A 24,763-nucleotide genomic window follows, 5' to 3' on the forward strand; every position below is an offset into this window, starting at 1 on the left:
CCTGCTGACTGTGCTCTGGACCATGTGGTGGTGGCTGCTGGGTATTCTGAGCTGCGTGCTGCTGGCGGCCGTCGTTGTCTTCTTCCTGACCACTGGGCAGCGCTACAAGGTGTTCAGCGAGAAGCACCTGAGGGCGCCGGGGCCGCTGGTCACCGACACCAAACAGAGGGATGACCGACTGAAGAGGGGTAAGAAGAGGTCTGGAAAAGACCCACCACTGACGCTGTTCTACCCAGGGGTCACTGGGGTCACCTGGGGTCAGTCACATGGTCACCCTTTCAGATCAGGTCTGTGTGTCAGTGTTTGGATTTTCTTCTCAGAAAAAAAAAACAAAAAACTAGTAGTTAATTGAATTTCATTTTAAAATAGAAGAATTAAAATTTTATTTCAGTGAAATATTATTTTAATTTCCATAGTTGAAGTCTTCAGTTTAACCCTTTGATGCATGAATTATGAGGACCTTAGTCAAGATGTTTTTTCCTGAGTGTTTTTATTCCTCTTTAGGCATGAAAAAAATATGTGATGGAAATTTTTTAGTGAACCTAGTTTTAATGGAGTTCCAAAAATGCCCACTCAGCTGGACCCCATGTGTTTAATTTGTAAGAAAGGCTGATAACGTAATTAATTTGCCATTTTTAAATGTAATAAGCCAGTAACATAATAACTGTCCAAAAACATAATAAAAGTCCTGAACCGATAACGGAATAACTTTTGGCCATTTACATAATAACTTATTACATTATTGGCTGGTTATTAAGAGAGAGAGAAAGAGAGAGACACATTTTATCACAGTTATATCTAATGAATGAAACTTAAATACAGTTATATTCATATATTATTACATTATTGGCTCAGTTCTTACATTTGCAAAGAACTTTTACCAGGACAATAACGTCATAAGTAATGACGTTATGGGTTCAGAGCTTTTATTTTGTCATTGACCTATTACAGTTTAAAAATGGCAAATTTATTACATTATCGGTCGTTATTACATTATCGGCTTCGACAAGCAAAGAAACGTATTTAAAATGCAATGTCACAAAGTGATAAACTGTGTGAAAACTACAGAACACATTTTTTTTAATGCAGCCAATCTGATGTTTTCTCACATTTGATCATACTCTAATACTAGTTCTTACTCACTTCATGGAGATAATATGAAAAAAACAACTTTTTGTTTAAAAAACTGTTAATTACAGTCTAATAACAACTGGCAATTGTTTTACACTCAGACATGTTAGTGCAGATCAGGTTTATCTAGAACAGCACAGTTACAGTAATGGTCTGAATGTCAGTGTATATTATGGGATGGTGCATTGGTGTCCACTGTGTTGGCTGATCTGGAACTAAAACAACCAAACCCATGAATATACAAGAGAACAGCTGCAGAAGAACTGTCCACTGGAGTGACCACTGGAGTGACCAGTGTGCATGAAAGGGTTAATCACATATTAGTCAGTATGAGTTAGGAGTCCTTCGTTTTAGTAGACTTCTTTGTTTCAGTGGTTAGTGGTTCTTAGTTCTTAGGATTGTACGGGTCACATCTGGGTCACCAAACTAAACTGACAGGAGTTCAGTTTTACTTTTAAATACACATGCACATACAGGAGCATAAACCACAGGAGGTCAGATGGAACACACTGACAGTATAGGGTTAAACCAAGGTTATTACCGTTAACGAAAACTAACGATGAAAACTAGAATTGTAAAAACATTTTTATTAACTGACATAAATAAAAAACTATAATTAAAAGAAAAAAACGATAACTAACTGAAACTGTATTGTGTATTTACAAAACTAACTAAAACGGATAAAAATTATGGATAAAATTCCCTTTGTTTTTGTTTCTGTTAATGTCGGATTGATTCGAAATTGATTTTTTTCCCTCAAGCAATTTTCTCTGCTGGTACCATATGATATTTAACAGTCTGTCACTTCTGGTCCCCACTCTACCTGGAAACATGGAGACTAAAGTTGGGAGAAAGCAGCAGAGTCCTGTCTGGGATTTATTTGAATACGACGACAGAGAAGAAGAGAAAAGAGACGACTGAACTACAACTAAACTAAAACTAAGTGTTTAGAAAAAATGAAAACTAATAAAAACTATCAAACCTGCTCTAAAAACTAATTAAAACAAACTGAATTAGAAACAATAAGTCCAAACTAAATAAAACTAAACTAGAATGAAAAATCCAAAACTATTGGAACCTTGGTCCAAACATCTGTTTGACTTGAGAGTCAGATGACACCAGTCCATTTCTGTGACCCTAACCCACCTCACCCACAGGGGTCAGCCCACAGTTTGAAGATCAGTTTATAAGGATGAAAACAGTGACGTGCATTTGAATGTCTGGATCCACTTCCTGCTGGGTGTGGATCCTCAGCTGAGTCATACTTTGTTTGTGGTCAGATCAAGTCAAATTACATTTATAAAAATGAGACCGAAAAGAATCTGGACTTTTTCTTCTAGTTTCCAGCTAGGGATGGAACCATATGGAAATTTCATTTCACGGTTATTGTGCCTAAAATTATCATGGTTATTATTATTATTGTGGTATTATTGAAATTGTGCTCAAAGTGTTCAAGAAGTACTAACACACACACTGAAATAATTTAACCAAGTTGTATTTGGGAAAAAAAAGCAAAATAATAGGCACAATGTCCTTTCTGTTGCAGAAACATTCAAATATTAACCCTTAGTGGTCTGAGTCTATTTTGTCTGTTTTTCAGTCCTTTTGATTTGGCCTTTATATACTATAGAAACAAATGTTTACTATACCCATGTTTGGGATCTGTTTTTTCAGCACAACTTCATCTAGATCATCTGTCTATTATTTTTTCACTTTAACCTACTATAAAAACAAAAAAGGACAAAAAATACAAAAAATATAAAATCCAATTTGAAAAATGTATATAATTTATTGCATAAATAACACACAGATGTTTAACGAACCTTTTCAAAGACTTTAAAAGTGAATATTGGTTCTAAATATTAGGTATAGAAAATCAAAATTGTAATAAATTAAAACTATATTCAAATATTTGACATAAAAGCAGATCTTTACATAGGGGTTTTCTCCGGAAAAGTGCGATAATCAAACACAGTTATGGTAATAATTAGAATTTAAACGGTAATACTAACCATTGGCAATTTTACTGTGGTTTATCGTTATACCGGTAATCGTTACATCCCTACTTCCAACAAAAGACCATGATAACATCAGGGTGTTTTTCTTTTCAGTGTCAAACCAGATAAACCAAATTTTAAAAAACAGATTGATTTTAGTTTTCTGTAATGACAAAAAAATAAATGTACTATCTGACAGAAATGGAAAAACGGATCAAAAACACCTGTTTTTTCATTTTCTGACACTGGATGTTGTCATTTTTAAGGACGGCGCTAACGCCGAGGTCACAAAGATTCTAACACACGATGGGTTTGTGCGAATCTTCCAATCCTGCAACCTGGAGTTCATAGACATTCATGGATGGCGCGTATCTGCGATGTCAAGATTTTGTACGAACTGGAAGATTCATACAAACCTGTCGTTCTTAAGACTGCAGCTGTGGTCCAGCTGGTCCAGCGTCCAGTCTGAAGGCTGGTCCGGTCCAGTCTGAAGGCCGGTCCGGTCCAGTCTGAAGGCCGGTCCGGTCCAGTCTGAAGGCTGGTCCAGTCCAGTCTGAAGGCCGGTCCGGTCCAGTCCAGTCTGGTTTCCACAGAGTTAAACCTGTGACTCTACCAGTGTTTGTCAGATGGTCAGAGGATGAGGACCGAGTTGATTTAATGTGTTAAAGTTGAACTCATTATGACCCCAGATTTAAAACCTGGTGTTGAACTGTTGAAGTATCAGAGTCCAGATGAATGATGACACGTTTTGCAGGTTTTTGTCGGTCAAAGACAACGACTTCAGTGTCTGAGTTTAACTGGAGAAAGTTATTTTGCATCCACACAGTGACCTGTTGGAGGGTTAGGGTCTGGGTCTGGGTCTGGGTTAGGGTCAGGGTCAGGGTCCATGTTCTCCTGCTGACAGACAGATGTAAATGTGAGTGTCGTCTGCATAGTTGTGGTAGGACATATTATTACTGTGTATTAACTGGTCCAGGTGGGTAACATGTAAAGATTGAACTAGAGGGGTCCCAGGATGGGCCCCTGGGGGACCCCACACAGCTACTCGTCCCTCCATCCAAACGAAAGCTTTGTTGTGATTTCGTTGTCATCAATAATGAGTCTGTGTCGAGACCTCGTCCTCGACCCGGGCTGAGTTCCGGTCTGTTCTGCCAGGGTTCCGTGTGGACCGCGTCCCCCCGTCCCTGGATGCGGTGGTGATCGGCAGTGGCATCGGTGGTTTGACGGCAGCTGCTCTTCTGTCCAAAGCCGGAAAGAGGGTGGTGGTTCTGGAGCAACACGACCAGGCCGGAGGCTGCACGCACACCTTTGAGAATAAGGGGTTTGAGTTCGACGTGGGTAAGACACACACGTTCTGCACACATGTCAACGCGCACAATGCTCCGCCCCTTCAACCCAAATCTGAGCATTATGCTGCGTTCCAGTCCATCTGTAACTGGTGTTTTTCCATCCTTCTACTGGTGAAAATGCACTGGAATGTTCAGTCAAACCTGTGACTTCCAACCCATGAACTCGTACTAGATCCATGTTCTCCCAGTTCTGACTTCTGACGTCACGTAGCAATGGCGCCCCCCCCATGGATGCAGCAAGATTATTATATTAATGAAAACAAAATGACGAAAACTAGACTTGTAAAAACATTTCGTTTACTGAAATAAATAAAAAACATAATTAAAAGAAAAAAACAATAACTGAAACTGTATTGTGTGTTTACAAAACTAACTGAAACATATAAAAATTATGGATAAAATTCCCTTTGTTTCATCTTTGTCAACGTCAGATTGATATGAAATTGATTTACTTCACTCTAGCAATTTTTGCTGCTGGCATCGTATGATATTAAAAGGTCCGTCACTTGTGGTTTCCAGTCGTCTTCTGGTCCCCACTCTACCTGGAAACATGGAGACTAAAGTTGGGAGAAAGCAGCAGAGTCCTGTCTGGGATTTATTTGAATACGACGACAGTCAATTGTGATTTCGATTATTACACTCAACGATTAAAAAAATTATGTAATCGAGAAAAAACGATTATTAATTTTGAGTTGTTTTAATTCACGCGCACGCAAGCTACTGTGAGCTGCTTGGCCCCGCCCCCCTCTAAGCTCCAGCTACCAGCTAGTCGGCAGGTCCACCCCACCAGGACAGTTGTACCTAGTGGTCTGGAAAAATGGCAGGAGAATCACAGCAGAAGTGCCTGGTAAACAAAAAAGGCAAGTCAAATTCAACTGTATGGAATCACTTTGGGTTTGATGAAGAAGACGAAGAGCAAAAACACATCACGTGCAAAAAGTGTTTCGTAGTTGTGTCTGCACTGACCACTAACACAACAAACCTTTTTAACCATCTAAAGTTGAACCACTGCGACTTTTATCATAATCTGATGAAAAACCAGAAGACAAAAAAACCCAACTTCGTCCACAATGCAGTCTTCAATCTCTGAATCTCTTTACGCTGCAACTCCCATATTAACCTAACCCGAACGTGCCTATTCTACAGATGGCAGATGTATACAGAAGGCCCTAACTGAAACCTCACTGAATATATATAAACTTTACCATGTTTCATACTACACTGAATATACTTGAATTCATAATTTGTACTTTACAATAAGTTTTTATTGCTACAGTTCTATGGCAAGTCTATAGCAGTTTAATTCCAGTGCACTGTTTGTTTACAAAAGGAAACAGACTTACATTTACAGTACACTTATTTGCGTTCGAAGATTTTTTTTTGTTTTGTACAAAAGTGAACATACTTTGTTTTAGTGTTTAAAAGCTTTATTTATATTTTACACTGTTTTGCAAGAAAAAAAATAAACAACTTTAAGGTTAGCAAATAATCGTTTTTAATAATCGTGATTTCAATTATTGCTAAAATAATTATGATTATTGTTTTTTTTTATAATCGAGCAGCCCTAGTCCACCATGCTGGTTTGTTTACATGTAGCTCCCACAATTCCTTGCGCTCAGGCAGTTTGGTGTGACTTGCCTGGAACGTTAAAAAGTCGTGAGTCGTGGTTTGAAGTCGTGACTTATAAAACCGTCCTTAAACGCAGCATTAGCATTAGCTCCAGTGTGGACCCAGTGAAGTGAACTCTACTGCCCCCTGCAGGTATCCATTATCTGGGCCAGCTCCATGAACACAGCCTTCTGAAAGTGGCTCTGGACCAGATCACAGATGGACAGATGCAGTTCACTCGGCTGGAGCAGCATTTTGACACTCTGATCCTCGGACAGGGGGAACAGCGCCGGTAACACTGCTCTATTTCCATCTGTCCCTCCTGTCTGTCCCATTCCAATGACATTCCACCGTCTACAGGGTGTTCAGATTTGACACCGATATCAGCTTGGACTGACTCTTTACTTGTCTGTTTCCAAGTGTCTCTGTCCTCAGTCCTGTGGGTCCACCTTTGTCATGTGTCCATTTCCACAGAGCCAATCAAATGATCTGAATTCTGCTCTCTGAACGTGGTCCCACTGGCTGATTTCTATTCATCATAAACCAGGAAGATTCCTCATATGAGACAAAACAGTCACCACGTTTCCTGTTGTTTACCTCCATGAACAAACTGAAAGTGTGACTAGACACAAACCAGCCTCCAGTACCTGGTCCACTGTCCTAGTCCTGGACCCAGATAGGCCCATGGGTGTGTGATGGTTCTGTCCACAGTACTGTGTCAGCAGGGGGACAGGGTACCAGTCTACAGAGGACAGAACCAGGACACTGACTGGACCTGAGGGACAGACCCAGGACAAAGGTAGTCCACCAGGACTGAGGACAGACCCAGGACAAAGGTAGTCCACCAGGAGTCCACCAGGGCTGAGGACAGAACCAGGACAAAGGTAGTCCACCAGGGCTGAGGACAGAACCAGGACAAAGGTAGTCCACCAGGACTGAGGACAGAACCAGGACAAAGGTAGTCCACCAGGACTGAGGACAGAACCAGGACAAAGGTAGTCCACCAGGACTGAGGACAGAACCAGGACAAAGGTAGTCCACCAGGGCTGAGGACAGAACCAGGACAAAGGTAGTCCACCAGGGCTGAGGACAGAACCAGGACAAAGGTAGTCCACCAGGACTGAGGACAGAACCAGGACAAAGGTAGTCCACCAGGACTGAGGACAGAACCAGGACAAAGGTAGTCCACCAGGACTGAGGACAGAACCAGGACAAAGGTAGTCCACCAGGGCTGAGGACAGAACCAGGACAAAGGTAGTCCACCAGGACTGAGGACAGAACCAGGACAAAGGTAGTCCACCAGGACTGAGGACAGAGACACTTCTTTTTATTTATTTATTTTTTCTTTTTAAGTCTTTATTACATGTTCAACCTGTTAATCCTCAGATCATACCTGTCATAACTCCAACACAGATGGACCCCAGTCTGTGGACCAGATGAATCCAGGTGTTTGTGTTCTAACAGGGCTCTGGGATCCAAAACAATAAGGACTAAGGTCAGAATAGAGTTTAATATTATGGGATAGATATCCTAGTGTTTATTAATATTGATGTTTGTGTTTCTGATCCTCATGAACATCTGACAGCTGGAGACGTGATGTGTCCACAGATTTATGTCCATATAGCTGATAAACATCAGTATTTCACTGTAGTTTAATGGTAGGTGTTTCTTCCTCAGTCAGATGTGATGACAGTAGATGGTTAGATAGAGAAGAAAATTATTATTTACAGTCAGAGCAGAAAAAATATTAGAGACATTTAGAGGAAGAACAGTGAAAATCAGAGTCACAGAGAAAAAAGAAATTGGGTGGTTTTTGGATGATTATTAAATAGTTTTCGGGTGATTACTAAGTGGTTTTTGGGTTGTTTTTGTTTTTTTTTGGGAGGGGGGGGTGATTATTAAGTGCTTTTTGGGTGGTTTTTGGTGATTTTTGGGTGATGTGTCCACATATTTATGTCCATATAGTTCAGGGGCATCAAACTCAGATCCTCGAGGGCCGGTATCCTGCATGTTTTAGATGTATCCCTCCTCCAACACACCTGATTCAAATGATAAGCCTACCATCAAGCTCTGCAGAAGACTGATAAAGACCATCAGGTGTGCTGGAAGAGGGAAACATCTAAAACGTGCAGGATACCGGCCCTCGAGCATCTGAGTTTGACACCCCTGATATAGTTGATAAACATCAATATTTGACTGTAGTTTAATGGTAGATTTTTCTTCCTCAGACGTGATGACAGTGGATGGAAATGATTATTTACAGTCAGAGCAGAAAAAAAGATTAGAGACATTTAGAGGAAGAACAGTGAAAATCAGAAAAAAAAAAATCAGTGTTGATATAAATTCAGTCCAAACCATCTGAGTCATTTTGGAAACAAAGAGAATAATTGAACCCAAACGAACCAATGCACTGATATCTATCCCATAATATTAAACTCTATTCTGACATTAGTCCTTGTTGTTTTGGATCTCAGAGCCTGTTAGAACACAAACACCTGGACTCATCTGGTCCACAGACTGTTGGACAGTTCTGATCTGAGGCTAACGGATCTAATGACCCTGGTTCTGTTCGACACATTTCCTCCCATGGTTCCTCTCCTTTCTCTTACCGTCCTTATCAGGGAGTACCACATCCACGCAGGGAAGACGGAGATGGCAGAAAGTCTGAAGAAGCAGTTCCCAGGAGAGGAGGAGGCTATCGACGAGTTCATGAGACTGATGAAGGTACGGAGGATAAGCCTTTAACCCAGAGCCCTGGTTCCAGGTAAAGGGGAACATATTCACTAGGGATGCACTGATGCCACTTTTTTCCAGACTGAGTACAAGTACGAGTACTTCCATTTGAATACTTGCCGATACCGAGTACCGATACTAGTACTTAATAATCCCATTCCAGTTGTTTTTACCTCCACCAAGGAGGTTGTGTTTTTGCCGGCATTGGTTTGTCTGTTAGCAAGATAACTCCAAAAGTTATGGACAGATTTGGATGAAAATTTCAGGAAATGCTGATACTGGCACAAGGAATAAATGATTACATTTTGGTGGTGATCGGGGGGGGGGGGGGGGGGGGGGGGGTGATCTGCCTTGGCGGAGGTCTGCGTTCTCCGAGTGCTTTTCTAGTTTCCCTTTGTAAATGTGCTTTATTGTCATTGTCATTAGTCTGACTGGAACAAAGTGACATTTAATGTGTTGGAATGAGCGTTTGACAATTAATCCACCAGGGGGCGCCGCTCTGAATTAACCATACTGGACAAATACCACGAAGAAGAGGAAAGTTTAATGAGAAGAAGAAGAAAGTCGGTAATAACAAACCTGTAGACGACAGAGCGAACACTACTGTGATACTAATGTTGATATTTCTGAGGGTAGTCGTCCTACATGTGTCAGTAGTTTTTCTTTAACTCACACAGCGGCTCTTTGAACAGACCCTCTACCTCCATGTTTCCAGTGGTATTCTCCGTCTGCGTACTCATCCGCCAGCACCTGGAAAACAGATTGAATGTACTCAGAGGACGGACAGAACGCTGCGTCTGTATCCGTCTGTGTCTGGAACGTTACTTTTGTCTCCGTTGTTTATTTCGTTGAATCTCCACTGCTGACATTATTCCTCCTCCTCGTACCTGCTGCATTTAACTGTGAACGTCACGCTGCCATAAGTGGTATCGGTGCGGTTGTATCAGAGTACTTTTACGAGTATAAGTACGCACATTGAGTATCAGACCCGATACCTGATACTGGTAACGTGCATCCCTAATATTAACCCTTTAACCCCTGAGCCCTGGTTCCAGGTAAAGGTGAACATATTAAACCTACATTCACTCATGAAGTCCTCATCATTTTCCATCTGCTGACATCTAACTGAGTCTGCTTTTCCATTGTGCTTGTCTTGCAGCTGGCATCACGGCGGACACCTTTAATCGCCGTCCTGAAGATGATTCCGTACTGGTTGGTGAACTTCCTGATTCGGACTGGCCTACTGAATCGCATCTCTTCTGTGTTCTGCTTAGCAACGACCGGGCATTCAGAGATGATGTCGCGCCTCACAAAGAACAAAGACTTAAAGGCGCTGTCGGCCTACCTGTTCTATGGTGCGGAAAACAAACGCACACCACAAACATCCCAAAAATTACAAACACACTCTGCACCAGGGCTGGCAAACTCATGTTAGTGCAGGTTCCACATGAATTTAATGTCAAGTCAAACAATAGCAAAACAGCCTAGAAATAATGACAACTCCAAATTTTTGTCTTTTTTTTATTGCAAAAAAAAAAATACACTTGCAAGTTTTTCAAACAAAAAGACGTGAACTAGAAAAGCACTCGGAGAGCTGCAAAAAAAACAAAAAAAAAACAACTGAAATTAAGTTTAAAAAAAAAGAACAAAATAAGCAAGAAAATAAACAAAGTGATCAATAAAATGAACAAAAAGAATTTAAAAATGATGAAAATAATAAGCAACAAGAACAAAGTAAGACTCAAACTAAATGAAATTGAAGAAAAAATAATAAACCTAAGGAGTTGGATCATTAACAGTGGATGGACACACTGGGTTTATGTTCAGTTCAGGATAGATTTCCTGAAAAAGTCACTTTTCTGGAGTTTCTGTTTCTGATATAATAACCCTCAACTTTAATCTGAACTTTAATGAACATCTACATGATCAGTGAATTAAATACAGGAAAATACAGGATTTAAACTGAAAAAATGAAAAACTAGAAAAGCACTTGGAGAGCGCAGCCCCCCCCACCATCACCAATTCAATGTAATCATTTGTTCCTTGTGCCAGTATCAACATTTCCTGAAAATTCTATCCAAATCTGTCCATAACTTTTGGAGTTATCTTGCTAACAGATAAAAACCCCCCAATGAAAACATAACCTCCACCGTTCCTTAGCGGAGGTAATAATCTGAGAAAAAGTGACATTTCTTCGGAAAAATAATGACAATTCTAACAATATTCAGCTGTTACTAATTTGTTGGTGCATTTGTTGATCTGATCCATAATGAACATGAGGGATAATATTGTAAACTAGAAAAGCACTCGGAGAGTGCAGACCTCAGCCAAGGCAGATATGCCCCCCCCCACCCCCCCACCCCGATCACCACCAAAATTTAATCATTTCTTCCTTGTGCCAGTATCAACATTTCCTGAAAATTTCATCAAAATCCATCCATAACTTTTTCAGTTATCTTGCTAAATAACAAACAAACAAACCCTTGCAAAAACATAAGGTAACAAGATATTGTTCTAAGCTACAGGTGGATCAAATTGGAGGATAATCAGAGTCGTTTTGAATTTTTTATGAATTTTGGAAAATGTCTCAATGATGACAGATGGAAAATTGTAGATGTTGTGACCTTGCTGTGACCTTGAACTCTGGCCTACTTGGCCCAACATTTACTGGGTTGGTCCCAGGGCCTAGGCCTATCTGTGGGGAAGATTTGGGAAAGATGGGTGGAAGAGTTTTACACTAAAGATGATAACAAACAAACACTCAAACAAACAAACACGCAAACAAACACACAAAGCAAAGTGATCACAATACCTCCTGGGGGAAGTTAAAAAAAATAAAAAATTCTAAAGAAATTTCATTTTTTTCAGGTTATTCACATTTTTTTGTTTGGATAGTTTGTCAATGTGAGTATTTTCATCATTTAATGTTTTTTTTTTTTTTTTTTTGCACTAAAACAGAGAGAAACATTTGGAGTTGTCATTATTTCTAGGTTATGTTAATATTTTACCTGAGATCAAATCGGTTTGTATGTGGAATCTGAAATGATGATGTTCATATCATAATTTTCACATTCCTCCTGCGGCCCACATTGGAACCTTTGGTGGGCCGGTCTTGGCCCACGGGTCACATGTTTAACCCCCCTGCTCTAACCTTTGGTGGGCCGGTCTTGGCCCACAGGTCACATGTTTAACCCCCCTGCTCTAACCTTTGGTGGGCCGGTCTTGGCCCCACGGGTCACATGTTTGACCCCCCTGCTCTAACCTTTGGTGGGCCGGTCTTGGCCCCACGGGTCACATGTTTGACCCCCCTGCTCTAACCTTTGGTGGGCCGGTCTTGGCCCACGGGTCACATGTTTGACCCCCCTGCTCTAACCTTTGGTGGGCCGGTCTTGGCCCACGGGTCACATGTTTAACCCCCCTGCTCTAACCTTTGGTGGGCCGGTCTTGGCCCCACGGGTCACATGTTTGACCCCCCTGCTCTAACCTTTGGTGGGCCGGTCTTGGCCCCACGGGTCACATGTTTGACCCCCCTGCTCTAACCTTTGGTGGGCCGGTCTTGGCCCACAGGTCATATGTTTGACCCCCCTGCTCTAACCTTTGGTGGGCCGGTCTTGGCCCACGGGTCACATGTTTAACCCCCCTGCTCTAACCTTTGGTGGGCCGGTCTTGGCCCCACGGGTCACATGTTTGACCCCCCTGCTCTAACCTTTGGTGGGCCGGTCTTGGCCCCACGGGTCACATGTTTGACCCCCCTGCTCTAACCTTTGGTGGGCCGGTCTTGGCCCACAGGTCACATGTTTGACCCCCCCTGCTCTAACCTTTGGTGGGCCGGTCTTGGCCCACAGGTCACATGTTTGACCCCCCTGCTCTAACCTTTGGTGGGCCGGTCTTGGCCCACAGGTCACATGTTTGACCCCCCCTGCTCTAACCTTTGGTGGGCCGGTCTTGGTCCACAGGTCACATGTTTGACCCCCCTGCTCTACACTGTCTTCAGTTCTGGCTCATCTGCATCTCTTTCAGGTGTCCCTCCTAAAGAATCCAGCTTCCTCATCAACGCTCTCCTTCTCCATCACTACAAACGTGGTGCGTACTATCCACGAGGGGGTGCCAGTGAGTTTGCCTTCAACATCATCCCCGTCATTCAGCAGGCAGGGGGCGCTGTGTTGGTCAGAGCTCCTGTGCAGCGCATCCTGCTCAACCAGCAACGGAAGACCTACGGTGAGGAAGGACTCGCATCTATACAGGACCTTCTTCCAGTTTCTGGGTTAGAAGTTTAACGCTGTAGGATGCACACACTGGTCGCTTTTCCATTCACCCTCAAAGAGCACAAATATAACTTGCGCATAAAAATTTACCTTATGGAAAGAAATGATAATTTCACCATAAGTTTCATTTTTCGATTTGAAGTTTTTGTGCTGGCAAGAGGTGGTTTTTCGGGTGTAGCATAAATGGTATATCACGCAAAACTATAATTGAAAGACCTTTTTTCACAACTAGAGTCAGGTGAATTAAAAAAACGGGTGTTGACGTATGATACAACAAGCAAAGAAGAAGAAACATGTGATGGTATGTGTGGACACAGCAGGAAACCACATCAGTTTAGAATTTAGTACAAGATAGAGGGAGAATATAGAAGAAGAATGAATATCTCTGTAAATCAACACCAGATTTACATTCGTCATGTTTATGGAATGACTTTTCATATCATCTCACGATAATAAATAAACAAATCATTGCATTTGTGATTTAATGGAAAAACTGACATCACCCACTCCTGTTTTTCCAACATTTAGTAAATATCAGTAAAGTTTTGCACAGATGTTCAATGGAAAAGCGACTAGTTAGGGGGAACTTTGAAAATGCACGTCCTCATTCTGCAGCTCCAAATTGAAAGACTCAATCCTCGTCTTTTAAAGGTGGAGGCGGATGTGACGTACGCCCTAAAGCAGTCACATGTTCTAGTTCTTTCTGTGTCGGGGTTCCAAGCCCAAACCAGAGGTTTCATAGTACCAGTGCAGGAGACACCGACGCTCTGGAGCCATGACCAAAGTGGAACTGAACCGACTGGGAGATGTTCCACCAGAATGACCTGGAAATTTGGAAGGATGAAAAACTCCACAGTGTTGAGCTTTATTCAGAGGGTCAGGGTTTATCGAAGGCCACAGATGTTGATGATAATCTGTAATTAAACTGAACATAAGGAACACTAAAATGAGCTGATCAACTTCAAAACAAGAGGTTCCAGGCACAACAAGCCCCGCCCCAGGCACGTACTGTAGCTAATTTTTACCATCGATCCAGCTGATGTCATCATGTCTATTGCTGCGTTTCCACTACGTGGAACCGGCTCGACTCTGGTATCAGGTCCTATTCCAGACCGTTTCCATTACAAGATACTACTGATTTTACAGTACCTGGTCGTCATAGCAATGCAGCGTGTTACTTCCATTTCATCTGCTCAGAGTTGTTGATAAACTCGTTCGTTGCGTGTTGTCTCATCAAGCTCATGCTGAATTTTTATGTCTGAACCTCCTGGACAAACCATGGTGTAGTTTTACAGACTGTCATCATGTGGATTCACCTACTGACAGATTTACTGTAAACTTCTGCATCTGTTTTTGTAAAAGGGCGGGGCACAGAGACAACTCTGACCAATCAGTGGTCTGCAGTGTTTACACATCACCTTTTAGTATCTGGTCCCCAGTCCTGGAACCTCGGCGGAAGTGATACCAAAAAACTAGTACCAGGTACCAGATTCCAGGTCCTTTTTCATGACGGAAACGCAAAAAGGCTGAGTCGAGTCAAGCCGATACCACGTAGTGGAAATGCAGCATATGTCTGTTCTGATGTCATATCAATTGTCTCTATAAATGTGTGAAGTTTGAAATAAATGTAACCAAAATTGATGTTTTTTAAGACATGAAATTTCACCCATTCAAAGTAAATGAGAAAAAAAAAAAAGATTTTAAAAAATTCATTAAAAATTTGAACTTTGATCTACTTTTCCCAAAATGTAATCATATCTGTTCTGGGTCACTAATAATATATAAACCCAATCTGGTATGCATTCAACCTACAGTTCTGCTGCTGAAGTGTTAACAAAAACAAACAAACAAACTGAACCAAAAACAATTGCCCTTGCCTCTCCTTCAGGGGGCGGGGTAAAAATTCCCAATAACAATGTCAAGAAGCTGTTAAACAATCTTCATCTAAAGGCAAAGACACACCAACCTGACTGCCGACTGTCACCAGAACAGGTAGTCACAAAGATCTATTGACTCTGGTCTTCCCAACACAGTCAAAAAAGTGTGACGAACACACCAAATTAGGGCTGGGTAAAAAAATTAATTTAATCGATTTTGGATCGATTTCTTTTTAATTTTGCGTAATCGATTAATGGTGGATGAGATCGATTTTTCAGAGCAGGACCATGAGTAAATGACCTGGAAACTGCCGACGCAGAAGCGCGGACGGCTCTGTCTCGTGAGCCCCTTGGTCGTGCTCGCAACAGTTCTGGTGCGGAACGAACACGGAGGAAGGGTGGGGAAAACCCCTCTGTGGGAGGAAGGGTGGGGAAAACCTCTCTGTGGCAGGAAGGGTGGGGAAAACCCCTCTGTGGGAGGAAGGGTGGGGAAAACATCTCAGTGGGAGGAAGGGTGGGGAAAACGTCTCAGTGGGAGGTCCTCCAGGCCTCAAACTGGAGGAGTGCGGAGGAACTGGCGGGCGGAGGCAGGTTGCAGAAGCGAGTCGTTCTAGAAATATTAACTTGGATCACCTGTGGTTGAGGGCGGAGTTAGAGGAATAGCAAAGCGGAAATCACGAAGCTCTGCCCACCCTCCCCCTCCAGTGAGTTTCTTGTACCAAGGGCCCAACATGAGTCTGTTTCAGGGGGGCCAAACTGGTGTCAGTGCCCCAGGGTGACAGTAATGAGCCTTAAGGCTGGAAGCAGCAGGTATAAAACAGAATAAAAATGAAGAAGAAGTCTGTTCTGGTCCACTGTAGAAACATGGACATGTTTGTGTCTGTTCATTATTTCAGAGCGGATTCATCTTTTTACTGATGAAATCTCAGATTTATTTCCTTTCTAATATCACTATTGATTCTGTGTTGCATGGCTGCAGTAGTCAAATAATCAAGTTACAACTCAAAATTGTACTTTGGCATAACTAAATGAATCTGAGTCAATCAATTAATACTGAATCGAATCGAATTGCAATTAATCGATTCAGAACCTTATGAATTGAAATTGAATCGATTAAGGAAATTGGCCATGATACCCAGCCCTACACCAAATCGATTACCAACTTAAGCGTACGTTCTGTGCTTGTGCGAGACTTAAAACCAGAAAATGACGGAACATCTCTGAAAACAAAAACCCAGAGCTCACTGTTGTCAGTCATTGTTGTCACAGTGTTCAGTAGTCCAGAAGGGTCGGTGTTGTCAGTGTTCAGTAGTCCAGAAGGGTCGGTGTTGTCAGTGTTCAGTAGTCCAGAAGGGTTGGTGTTGTTGTACTTGTTGAACAGATGGGTCGTATAAGCAGATCCTGGTGTTGTCACTCTCGGGGTTCTTCTACTGGTGGAAGAAGAAAGATGTCGCAGGTGAAAACTGAGGAGAAATCGCACTACGCTAACAAAGCTAACAGTGTTGACTTCATGGACTGAGTGAAGTCCATAGTCAACACTGACTGTCACTCATTCACTAGTCCAGGGCTATCCCTGCACCAATCAGATTGGTCCAACTGAACGACAGGTAGTGGACGATTACACGTTGAATCGGCCAAAAAGACTGGAGACGGCATTAACGACGGACGATTGAACGGAACACACCAAACAGACTCATGTGACCGACCTCACCAGACTGACTGATGACGAATGACCGACGAAAATCAGGATGGTGTGTCTGCACCTTTAAAGACACCATTTGAATTTAGTTTTTTTAAGGAAAAACAAACTGATTTCTGAAAGACACATAAACGACTAAACTTCACTACATGTGCAAATGACGAGTGAGGAATTTAAGAATGCTTATCTCCTACCAAACAGTTGTGTGTGTGTGTGTGTGTGTGTTTATACCAGGTGTGACGGTGCTTAAAGGACAAGAGGAGATTGAAGTTCACGCCCCTGTTGTCATTTCCAATGCTGGAATTTTTAACACGTTTGAGAAGTTTTTACCGAAGCCAATTCAGGAAAACTCAGGTACTGTGTGTGGAGTCTTTAACGGTACCGTCAGAGCTGCTGCTGCTTCATGTGTGTCTGTTGTTTTTCATCCCTTCATCTGTCTTTGTGCTTGCAGAGGTCCAGTCACTGTTGGGAATGGTACGTCATGGTATGGGTTCATTCCTGGTCTTCGTCGGACTGGATGGAACTAAAGAGGAGCTGGGCATCGTCTCCACCAACTTCTGGATGTATAAGGACAGTGACTTGGATCCACTGTAGGTTCTGCTTCTTTTTCTCTCATTACTTTTACCAACGTGTCTTAAATCCACGTTAGTTTCCATATTGTTGCTCCTCTTTGTTGCGGTTTACTACAAATGAATGGATGTGACGTCTGACATTAACTCTTTCAAACCTGACGTGTCACTGCTGACACCCTGTGCATGTACAGTTTGAATGGATGGAACCAAGGCTATTATCGTTAATGAAAACTAACGACATGACGAAAACTAGAATTGAAAAACATTTTCGTTAACTGAAATAAATTAAAGCTGTAATTAAAAGACAAAACGATAACTGACTGAAACTGTATTGTGTGTTTACAAAACTAACTAAAACGTATAAAAATTATGGATAAAATTCCCTTCGTTTTCGTCTTTGTCAATGTCAGATTGATACAAAATCGATTTATTTCGCTCTAGCAATTTTAGCTCTTGTCACCATACGACACTTTTTGGTCCGTCACTTGTGTTCACTTGTGGTTTCCAGTCGTCTTCTGGTCCCCACTCTACCTAGAAACATGGAGACTAAAGTTGGGAGAAAGCAGCAGAGTCCTGTCTGGGATTTATTTGAATACGACGACAGAGAAGAAGAGAAAAGAGACGACAAAATTAAAACTAAACTAAAACCAAGCATTTAGAAAATAATGAAAACTAATAAAAACTAGTAAACCTGCTCTAAAAACGAATTAAAATGAACTGAATTTGAGAAAAAAAGCCAAAACTAAATACTAAACTATAGTGAAAAATCCAAAACTATTAGAACCTTGGATGGAACTCTTTCACTGTTTGTGCAATTGCAAAAATTCCAACAGTTTCTGAATCCTGAGCCGTTGTGCTTTACAGGTTTTATTGGATCATTACGGTACTTTCACTCAGGCCTGAACTAGAAGCTGGAGAAGAAGCTGTTTTAGCAGAATTAGAACATGCAGGAAATTGTAAATGATTGCTCTAAATGATTTTGAAAGATCTAGAAAAAACATGTTCTGGAAAAATGTTCAAATGGACTTCACTCACACCATATTTTCTAAACTCTTTATAGTCAACATAAGAAGAAAAAGTGGAGGTGGACCATTTTAGGCTGAGGGTTTAAAGGGTTAAGGCTTTTGTGTCTGTGTTTATTTTCTATCAAGGATGGAGAAATATTCTTCACTGAGCAGAGACGAGGTGTTGGGGAACATTCCCATGATGTTCATCACCTTCCCTTCTGCCAAAGATCCCACATCCAACATCAGACACCCAGGTAAGGCTCCAGTCCACATCTGTCATGGAGGTCTAGGACCAGGCAGCACCACGCTGACGTCTGTGGGTGTGGTCTAATGCTTGGATGCTTTTGTTGTGTACATTTATGCTATAGTACTGGGCTGTTCAGGTTCCACGTTCAATTTCATCTGAAGTGGAACAGACCAGTTAAAAAACTGAAATCAACTGTAGAAAAACCTTGTTTTTTTCTTTGACAGTAGTTTTAAATTTGACAGACTGACAGCGTGATCAGAGCTAGTTTTTATCAGCTACGTCTTTTAACTAAAGCCTTTTTTAAATCACACTGACCTGTAAAAAACCCTTCAGGCTTTTATCAGTTGAATCGTCCACTGGAATGCCCTTTGTGTCCCAGTCCTCCCTCCGTCGCCTCCAGCTGGTGCGTTTTTGAACCGACACCTCCAGACGTTAGCGTACCACCCCAGTCCTCTGTTCTGTCCACTGATTATTTTAGAATGGATTTCAGAATGTTCTTTTTTGTTTTTAGAGCTCTTAACGGCCCTGCCCTGCCCTTCCTTATCTGTGTGAACTTTTATCTGTTTTCAACCCAAACAGGGTCTTAAGGTCAGTGAAGCAGCTGGTACTGGAAGAGCCCAGAACCTGGTCCAAACACTGGGGAGACTGACTGGACCTTCTCTGTGGCTGGGCCCAAGGGTCAGGGTTTAGGGTCAGAGTCAGGGTTAGGGTAAGGGGTTAGGGATAGGGATAGGGTCAGGGTCTAGGGCAGGGGTGTCCAAACTTTTTTTCAAGAGGGCCAGATCTGATAATGTGGAGATTGCCAGGGGCCAGTGGTCCCTTCGGATGTTTTTTAAACAGTAAAAATTACATATAAAAGCGCTGTTCTACAACAATTTAATTTTCATTGTCACAATATCATTTTTTTAAATGGCAATGTAACCAAATCTAGGCCACTCAGGTCTGAACAAATTAAAAAAAAAAAAAAAAATCTGCCTTCCTTTTACATCTGGAGTCAGATAACATAGAACAAACTGTGTGGAGTATCTTAAACTTCCAAGTTGGTAAAAATCTTAACCCCACATTCATTTTAAACATTACTTATATGAGTAATCATTACTCATATATTACTCAGTAATGCAAAGTCTGTTAACATTTAAGATGAAAACATATAACTCTTACTCTTGTCTTTCACAAAATCATTTAGAAAGTAATATTTTGTGTCACATCTACAAGTACATAACACCAGCAGTTAGAGGCAACTAACCTGGCAACTTGGTATCCTGCCCTGGTGGTGAGTTCATCGAACTCCAGGTTCACATGAAGAGTCACTGTTGAGTTTAAAGCAGCTTGAATTTGCTTCACTCCCTGCTAGCTTGTCGTATGTGTTAGCATGTTTTGTCTGCTCGTGTCTCTTTACATTGAATTCCTTAAACAAGGCAACAGTCTCTTGAAAAATTAGGCAAACACAATCGCCTTGATTTTCAGTGAAAAAAAATTATAAGTCCCATCTCTCCTGGAAGCGGCGGCCTTCACTGTCAACTTTGTTTTTTTATTTACAGGTGCCGTGGTTAGAAATTAGCGAAAAGGGTTCATGACGAGGTCACAGAGCCAGATAGAGTTAGAGTGGTGCTGCCACCATGAGGTGAACGGAGAAACTGCATTTTGAACCTTTTATGATTCATGTACTCTGTTCAACAGTCTAAGCGGGCCATAAATAATGCATTCTAAAACCCAAGCTGTGGGCCGTATAAAATCTGACCGCGGGCCGTGATTGGCCCCCGGGCCGGACTTTGGACATGCCTGGTCTAGGGTCTTGAGTCTTGGGTCAGAGTCAGGGTTAGGGATAGGGTCAGGGTCAGGGTCTTGGGTCAGGGTCTAGGGTTAGGGATAGGGATAGGGTCAGGGTCTAGGGTCTAGGGTTAGGGTTTGGGTCTAAGGTCTAGGGTCAGGGTCAGAGTTGAGGGTTAGGATCTAGGGTCAGGTCTTGGGTTAGTTTTAGGTTCTAGGGTTTAAGGTTAGGGTCATGGTTAGGGTTAGGATCTAGGGTCAGGATTAGGGTCAGGGTCTAGGGTTAGTTTAAGGGTCTAGGGTTAGGGATTGGGTCAGGGTTAGGGGTTAGGGTCAGGGGTTAGGGTCAGGGTCAAGGGTCAGGGTTTGGGCTAAGGTCAAGGTTAGGGTCTAGGGTCTAGGGTCTAGGGTCAGGGTTTAAAACAAACTGCCCCCGGACATGAAGACAATGACTTCATCCTTTTAAAATCCAGGCTTAAAAACGTATCCATCATCCCACCCCCAAAGGGGAGGCAAAGGCTATTGTTTTTGGTTCGGTTTGTTTGTTTAAACTTTAGCAGAAAAACTATTGGTAGAATTCAGACCATATTGGGTTTATAGATTACCAATGATCCAGAATAGACGTGATTACATTTTAGGAAAAGAAGGTCAAAGTTCAAATTTTTATGAATTAAAAAATAAAAAAAAAAAAATCATTCATTTACTTATAATGGGTGAAATTTCAAATGTCTATAAAGACATCAATTTTGTCTCAATTTACTCTAAACTTGTCACGTATAGAGGCAACTGATATGACATCAGAGGGGCGGGGTTTGTTGTGTCTGGAACCAGTTCAAACTGGTTTTTAACATTCAGTAATGCCATGACACATGACAAATATTTGTTTTTACTGTATTTTTTATTATTGATTATTACTGATTTTTATATGCTTTGATTTTATTGGAAAGCACTTTGGTCAATTTAAGTGTTGCAAAAGGTTCCACAAGTAAATATTGACTGATTAACTGATAATCCTTTTTTTCCTTTGAGAAGCAGAAGTTGATCAGGACATGTCCTGTTCTGTCTTCTCTGTCTCAGGGAAATCGTGCATGACTCTGCTGACCATGGCTCGCTACGAGTGGTTCGAGGACTGGAAGGAAACCAAGCTGGGCAAAAGAGGACAGGACTACACGGACCTGAAGACCAGCATGGCCCAGGAGCTGCTGGACTGGGCATTGACCATATTCCCACAGCTGCGAGACAAGGTCTGAGTCCGGGGTTCAGTGTGGGTGTGGCTACACAGGTACAAGGATGAAGCCCTGCCCCTTCCACTGGATCCCACAGAAGTTACTTCAGTTTATTTACCAATTTAACCCTTAAAGACCCAAACATCCACCTTTAACCCTTACAGACCCAGATGTCCACCTTTAACCCTGAAAGACCCAAACGTCCACCTTTAACCCTTACAGACCCAGATGTCCACCTTTAACCCTTAAAGACCCAAACGTCCACCTTTAACCCTTAAACACCCAAACGTCCACCTTTAACCCTTAAAGACCCAAACGTCCACCTTTAACCCTTAAACACCCAAACGTCCACCTTTAACCCTTAAAGACCCAAACGTCCACCTTTAACCCTTAAACACCCAGACGTCCACCTTTAACCCTTAAAGACCCAAACGTCCACCTTTAACCCTTAAACACCCAAACGTCCACCTTTAACCCTTAAAGACCCAAACGTCCACCTTTAACCCTTAAAGACCCAGACGTCCACCTTTAACCCTTACAGACCCAGACGTCCACCTTTAACCCTTAAACACCCAAACGTCCACCTTTAACCCTTAAAGACCCAAACGTCCACCTTTAACCCTTAAAGACCCAGACGTCCACCTTTAACCCTTACAGACCCAGATGTCCACCTTTAACCCTTAAAGACCCAAACGTCCACCTTTAACCCTTAAAGACCCAAACGTCCACCTTTAACCCTTACAGACCCAGACGTCCACCTTTAACCCTTAAAGACCCAGATGTCCACCTTTAACCCTTACAGACCCAAACGTCCACCTTTAACCCTTAAAGACCCAAACGTCCACCTTTAACCCTTAAAGACCCAAACGTCCACCTTTAACCCTTAAAGACCCAAACGTCCACCTTTAACCCTTACAGACCCAGACGTCCACCTTTAACCCTTACAGACCCAGATGTCCACCTTTAACCCTTACAGACCCAGATGTCCACCTTTAACCCTTACAGACCCAAACGTCCACCTTTAACCCTTACAGACCCAGATGTCCACCTTTAACCCTTACAGACCCAAACGTCCACCTTTAACCCTTACAGACCCAAACGTCCACCTTTAACCCTTACAGACCCAGATGTCCACCTTTAACCCTTAAAGACCCAAACGTCCACCTTTAACCCTTACAGACCCAGACGTCCACCTTTAACCTAAACCATCTACTGATCTAAACTCTTTAATTCCTGGTGATCCACTAATCCTATCAATCCATGTCAGTAATTGGTGTAAAATACAGTTCTTCATCTGTTCATGGTCATCAGATATGACTATATTTGGACGTTCAGAGGCTCCGTAGCAGAGGTGTTTAGTGTCAGACTGCAGTGGAAGCTCCTCTTCTCCTAAAATGACTCCCATTAAATGCTCAAATCTGGTCATTTGTTTTCATTTCATTGACTCCAAATGTGTTGGAACACGTTCATCTCTCAGACCAGTTGGTTCAGAATCAGTTTGATCCCAGATCAGTGGACTGGATGTTGTTCACTTCTCCTCCATTCCCGTGTCTGTGTTTTCTCATTCCATCTCTGCTCAGTGCATTTGTCCGTAGATGCTCAGCGTCCATGCACTTCAATGGGACTGAGTGGAACTGCTGGCAAACTGACTCTGAACTGGACAGTAACTGGATAAATGACACCATGTTGTCCGCCCCCGGACGGCCAGCGTTTCTGGGGGTGAATGGAGCTGTGGGCGGAGCTCAGCTGGGCTGGACGCTGAGCTTCCACGTGCTGATTGGAGGATCAGTCGAAAGGCTGAATCCCATTTGATTGACAGCTGTTTTCAGATCTGCTCCTTCACTGACACAGTTCAGTTTAATACCGTCACACATTCTGCTGTGAAATCACAGAAACCAAATTACTCGTTCATTTCTTGCACTGTAAATAAAACACACTCATTGTACTTCCTTGTTTCAATTTAACATAATTTCAACATTTTCTTGTTTAGTTGGTACGATAAGGTCACTGTGCATTGTCTTAAAAAGGAACGAATTTATGTTTAAACAACTTTTTTTTTTGATGTAAGCCGACAATGAGCTTCCCCTGTCTGAAAGACCAGCAGCCAACACTGCTCCGTAGTTACCGTGGAAACACTGGGTTTATGTTCAGTTCAGGACAGATTGGACTGAAAAAGACACTTTTTCCACAATTGTTTTCTGTTTTTGATATAATAACCCTCAACTTTAAGCTGAGTTTAATGAACATCTGCATCACAGGTGTCAAACATACGGCCTGTGGGCCAAAACCAGCCCGTCAAAGGGTCCAATCCGGCCTGTGGGATGAATCAGTGAAATGCAAAAATTACACTGAAGATGTTAACAACTGTTTTGGTTCATATTCCACAATCATTTGGACATGGTGTGATATCAATAACGTTTGAAATGTGCCCGCTACAGCGCAGACAGACTGACAGACAGACCAGTATGCTTGCTTAAACAGTAACTCATCCATTCAGAACGCTCCGCACAGACACTTTGGGGGTTAAAGGGTTCATGTCCTCCATGTTTGTACCAACCCCAGGTCTCTGCTGTGTGTGTTTTAGGTGGTGATGGTGGACGCTGCCACGCCTCTAACTAATGTCCATTATTTGGGAGCACCACGAGGTGAGATGTATGGCGCTGAACACAACCTGGAGCGCTTCAGCCCAGAAACAGTGGCCAGGACGAGGGCAAAGACGCCGATCGAAGGACTCTACCTCACAGGTGACCTGATTCAGACGGGTTATAGAGGTCTGAGCAGAGGCAGATACTCATGTACGTGTGTGTGTGTGTGTGTTTCCAGGTCAGGATGTGTTCTGTAACGGCATGGCTGGTGCTCTGCACGGCGGACTGCTCTGCGCCTCGGCTGTCCTTAATCAGATCCTTTACATTGACCTTCTGGCCCTGAAGATGCGCCTCAAACACAAACACAAGACAACTTGGTAGTGTCGCCTTCATACGACCCTCAGCACCACCCCGTCTGTGTTTGGCTGTAAAGACAATATTCTAGTCATGATCTGGTACAGGAATAAAAGTTGTGTTCAGTGTGTGTAAAAAGTCTGTCCATAGTCGCTTTCCATTGAGTCCCAAATTGCATGAATATAATGCCACTACGTGGTACCGGCTCAACTTGACTTGACTCGGCCTTTTTGCGTTTCCATTACGAAAAAGGACCTGGAATCTGGTACCTGGTACTAGTTTTTTGATATCACCTCCACAGAGGTTCCAGGACTGTGGACCAGAAAAAGGTGACATGTAAACA

The 24,763-nt window shown here is 42.4% G+C and overlaps 1 protein-coding gene across 1 annotated transcript; it reads left to right on the forward strand.

Annotated features, from left to right (window-relative positions):
* On the forward strand, nt 1-24,553 carry LOC115423516 (all-trans-retinol 13,14-reductase-like). The gene is made up of 12 exons (XM_030140369.1): nt 1-188; nt 4,284-4,466; nt 6,239-6,377; nt 8,707-8,809; nt 9,978-10,173; nt 12,839-13,036; nt 16,894-17,013; nt 17,111-17,249; nt 18,383-18,492; nt 21,333-21,499; nt 24,066-24,225; nt 24,305-24,553. The coding sequence occupies exons 1-12, from the start codon at nt 23-25 to the stop codon at nt 24,445-24,447; spliced, it is 1,824 nt and encodes a 607-aa protein (XP_029996229.1). The 5' UTR covers nt 1-22; the 3' UTR covers nt 24,448-24,553.
* Nucleotides 24,554-24,763: the final 210 nt, after the last annotated feature.

Source organism: Sphaeramia orbicularis, chromosome 8 (genome assembly GCF_902148855.1).
Source record: "Sphaeramia orbicularis chromosome 8, fSphaOr1.1, whole genome shotgun sequence".
Classification (NCBI taxonomy): domain Eukaryota; kingdom Metazoa; phylum Chordata; class Actinopteri; order Kurtiformes; family Apogonidae; genus Sphaeramia; species Sphaeramia orbicularis.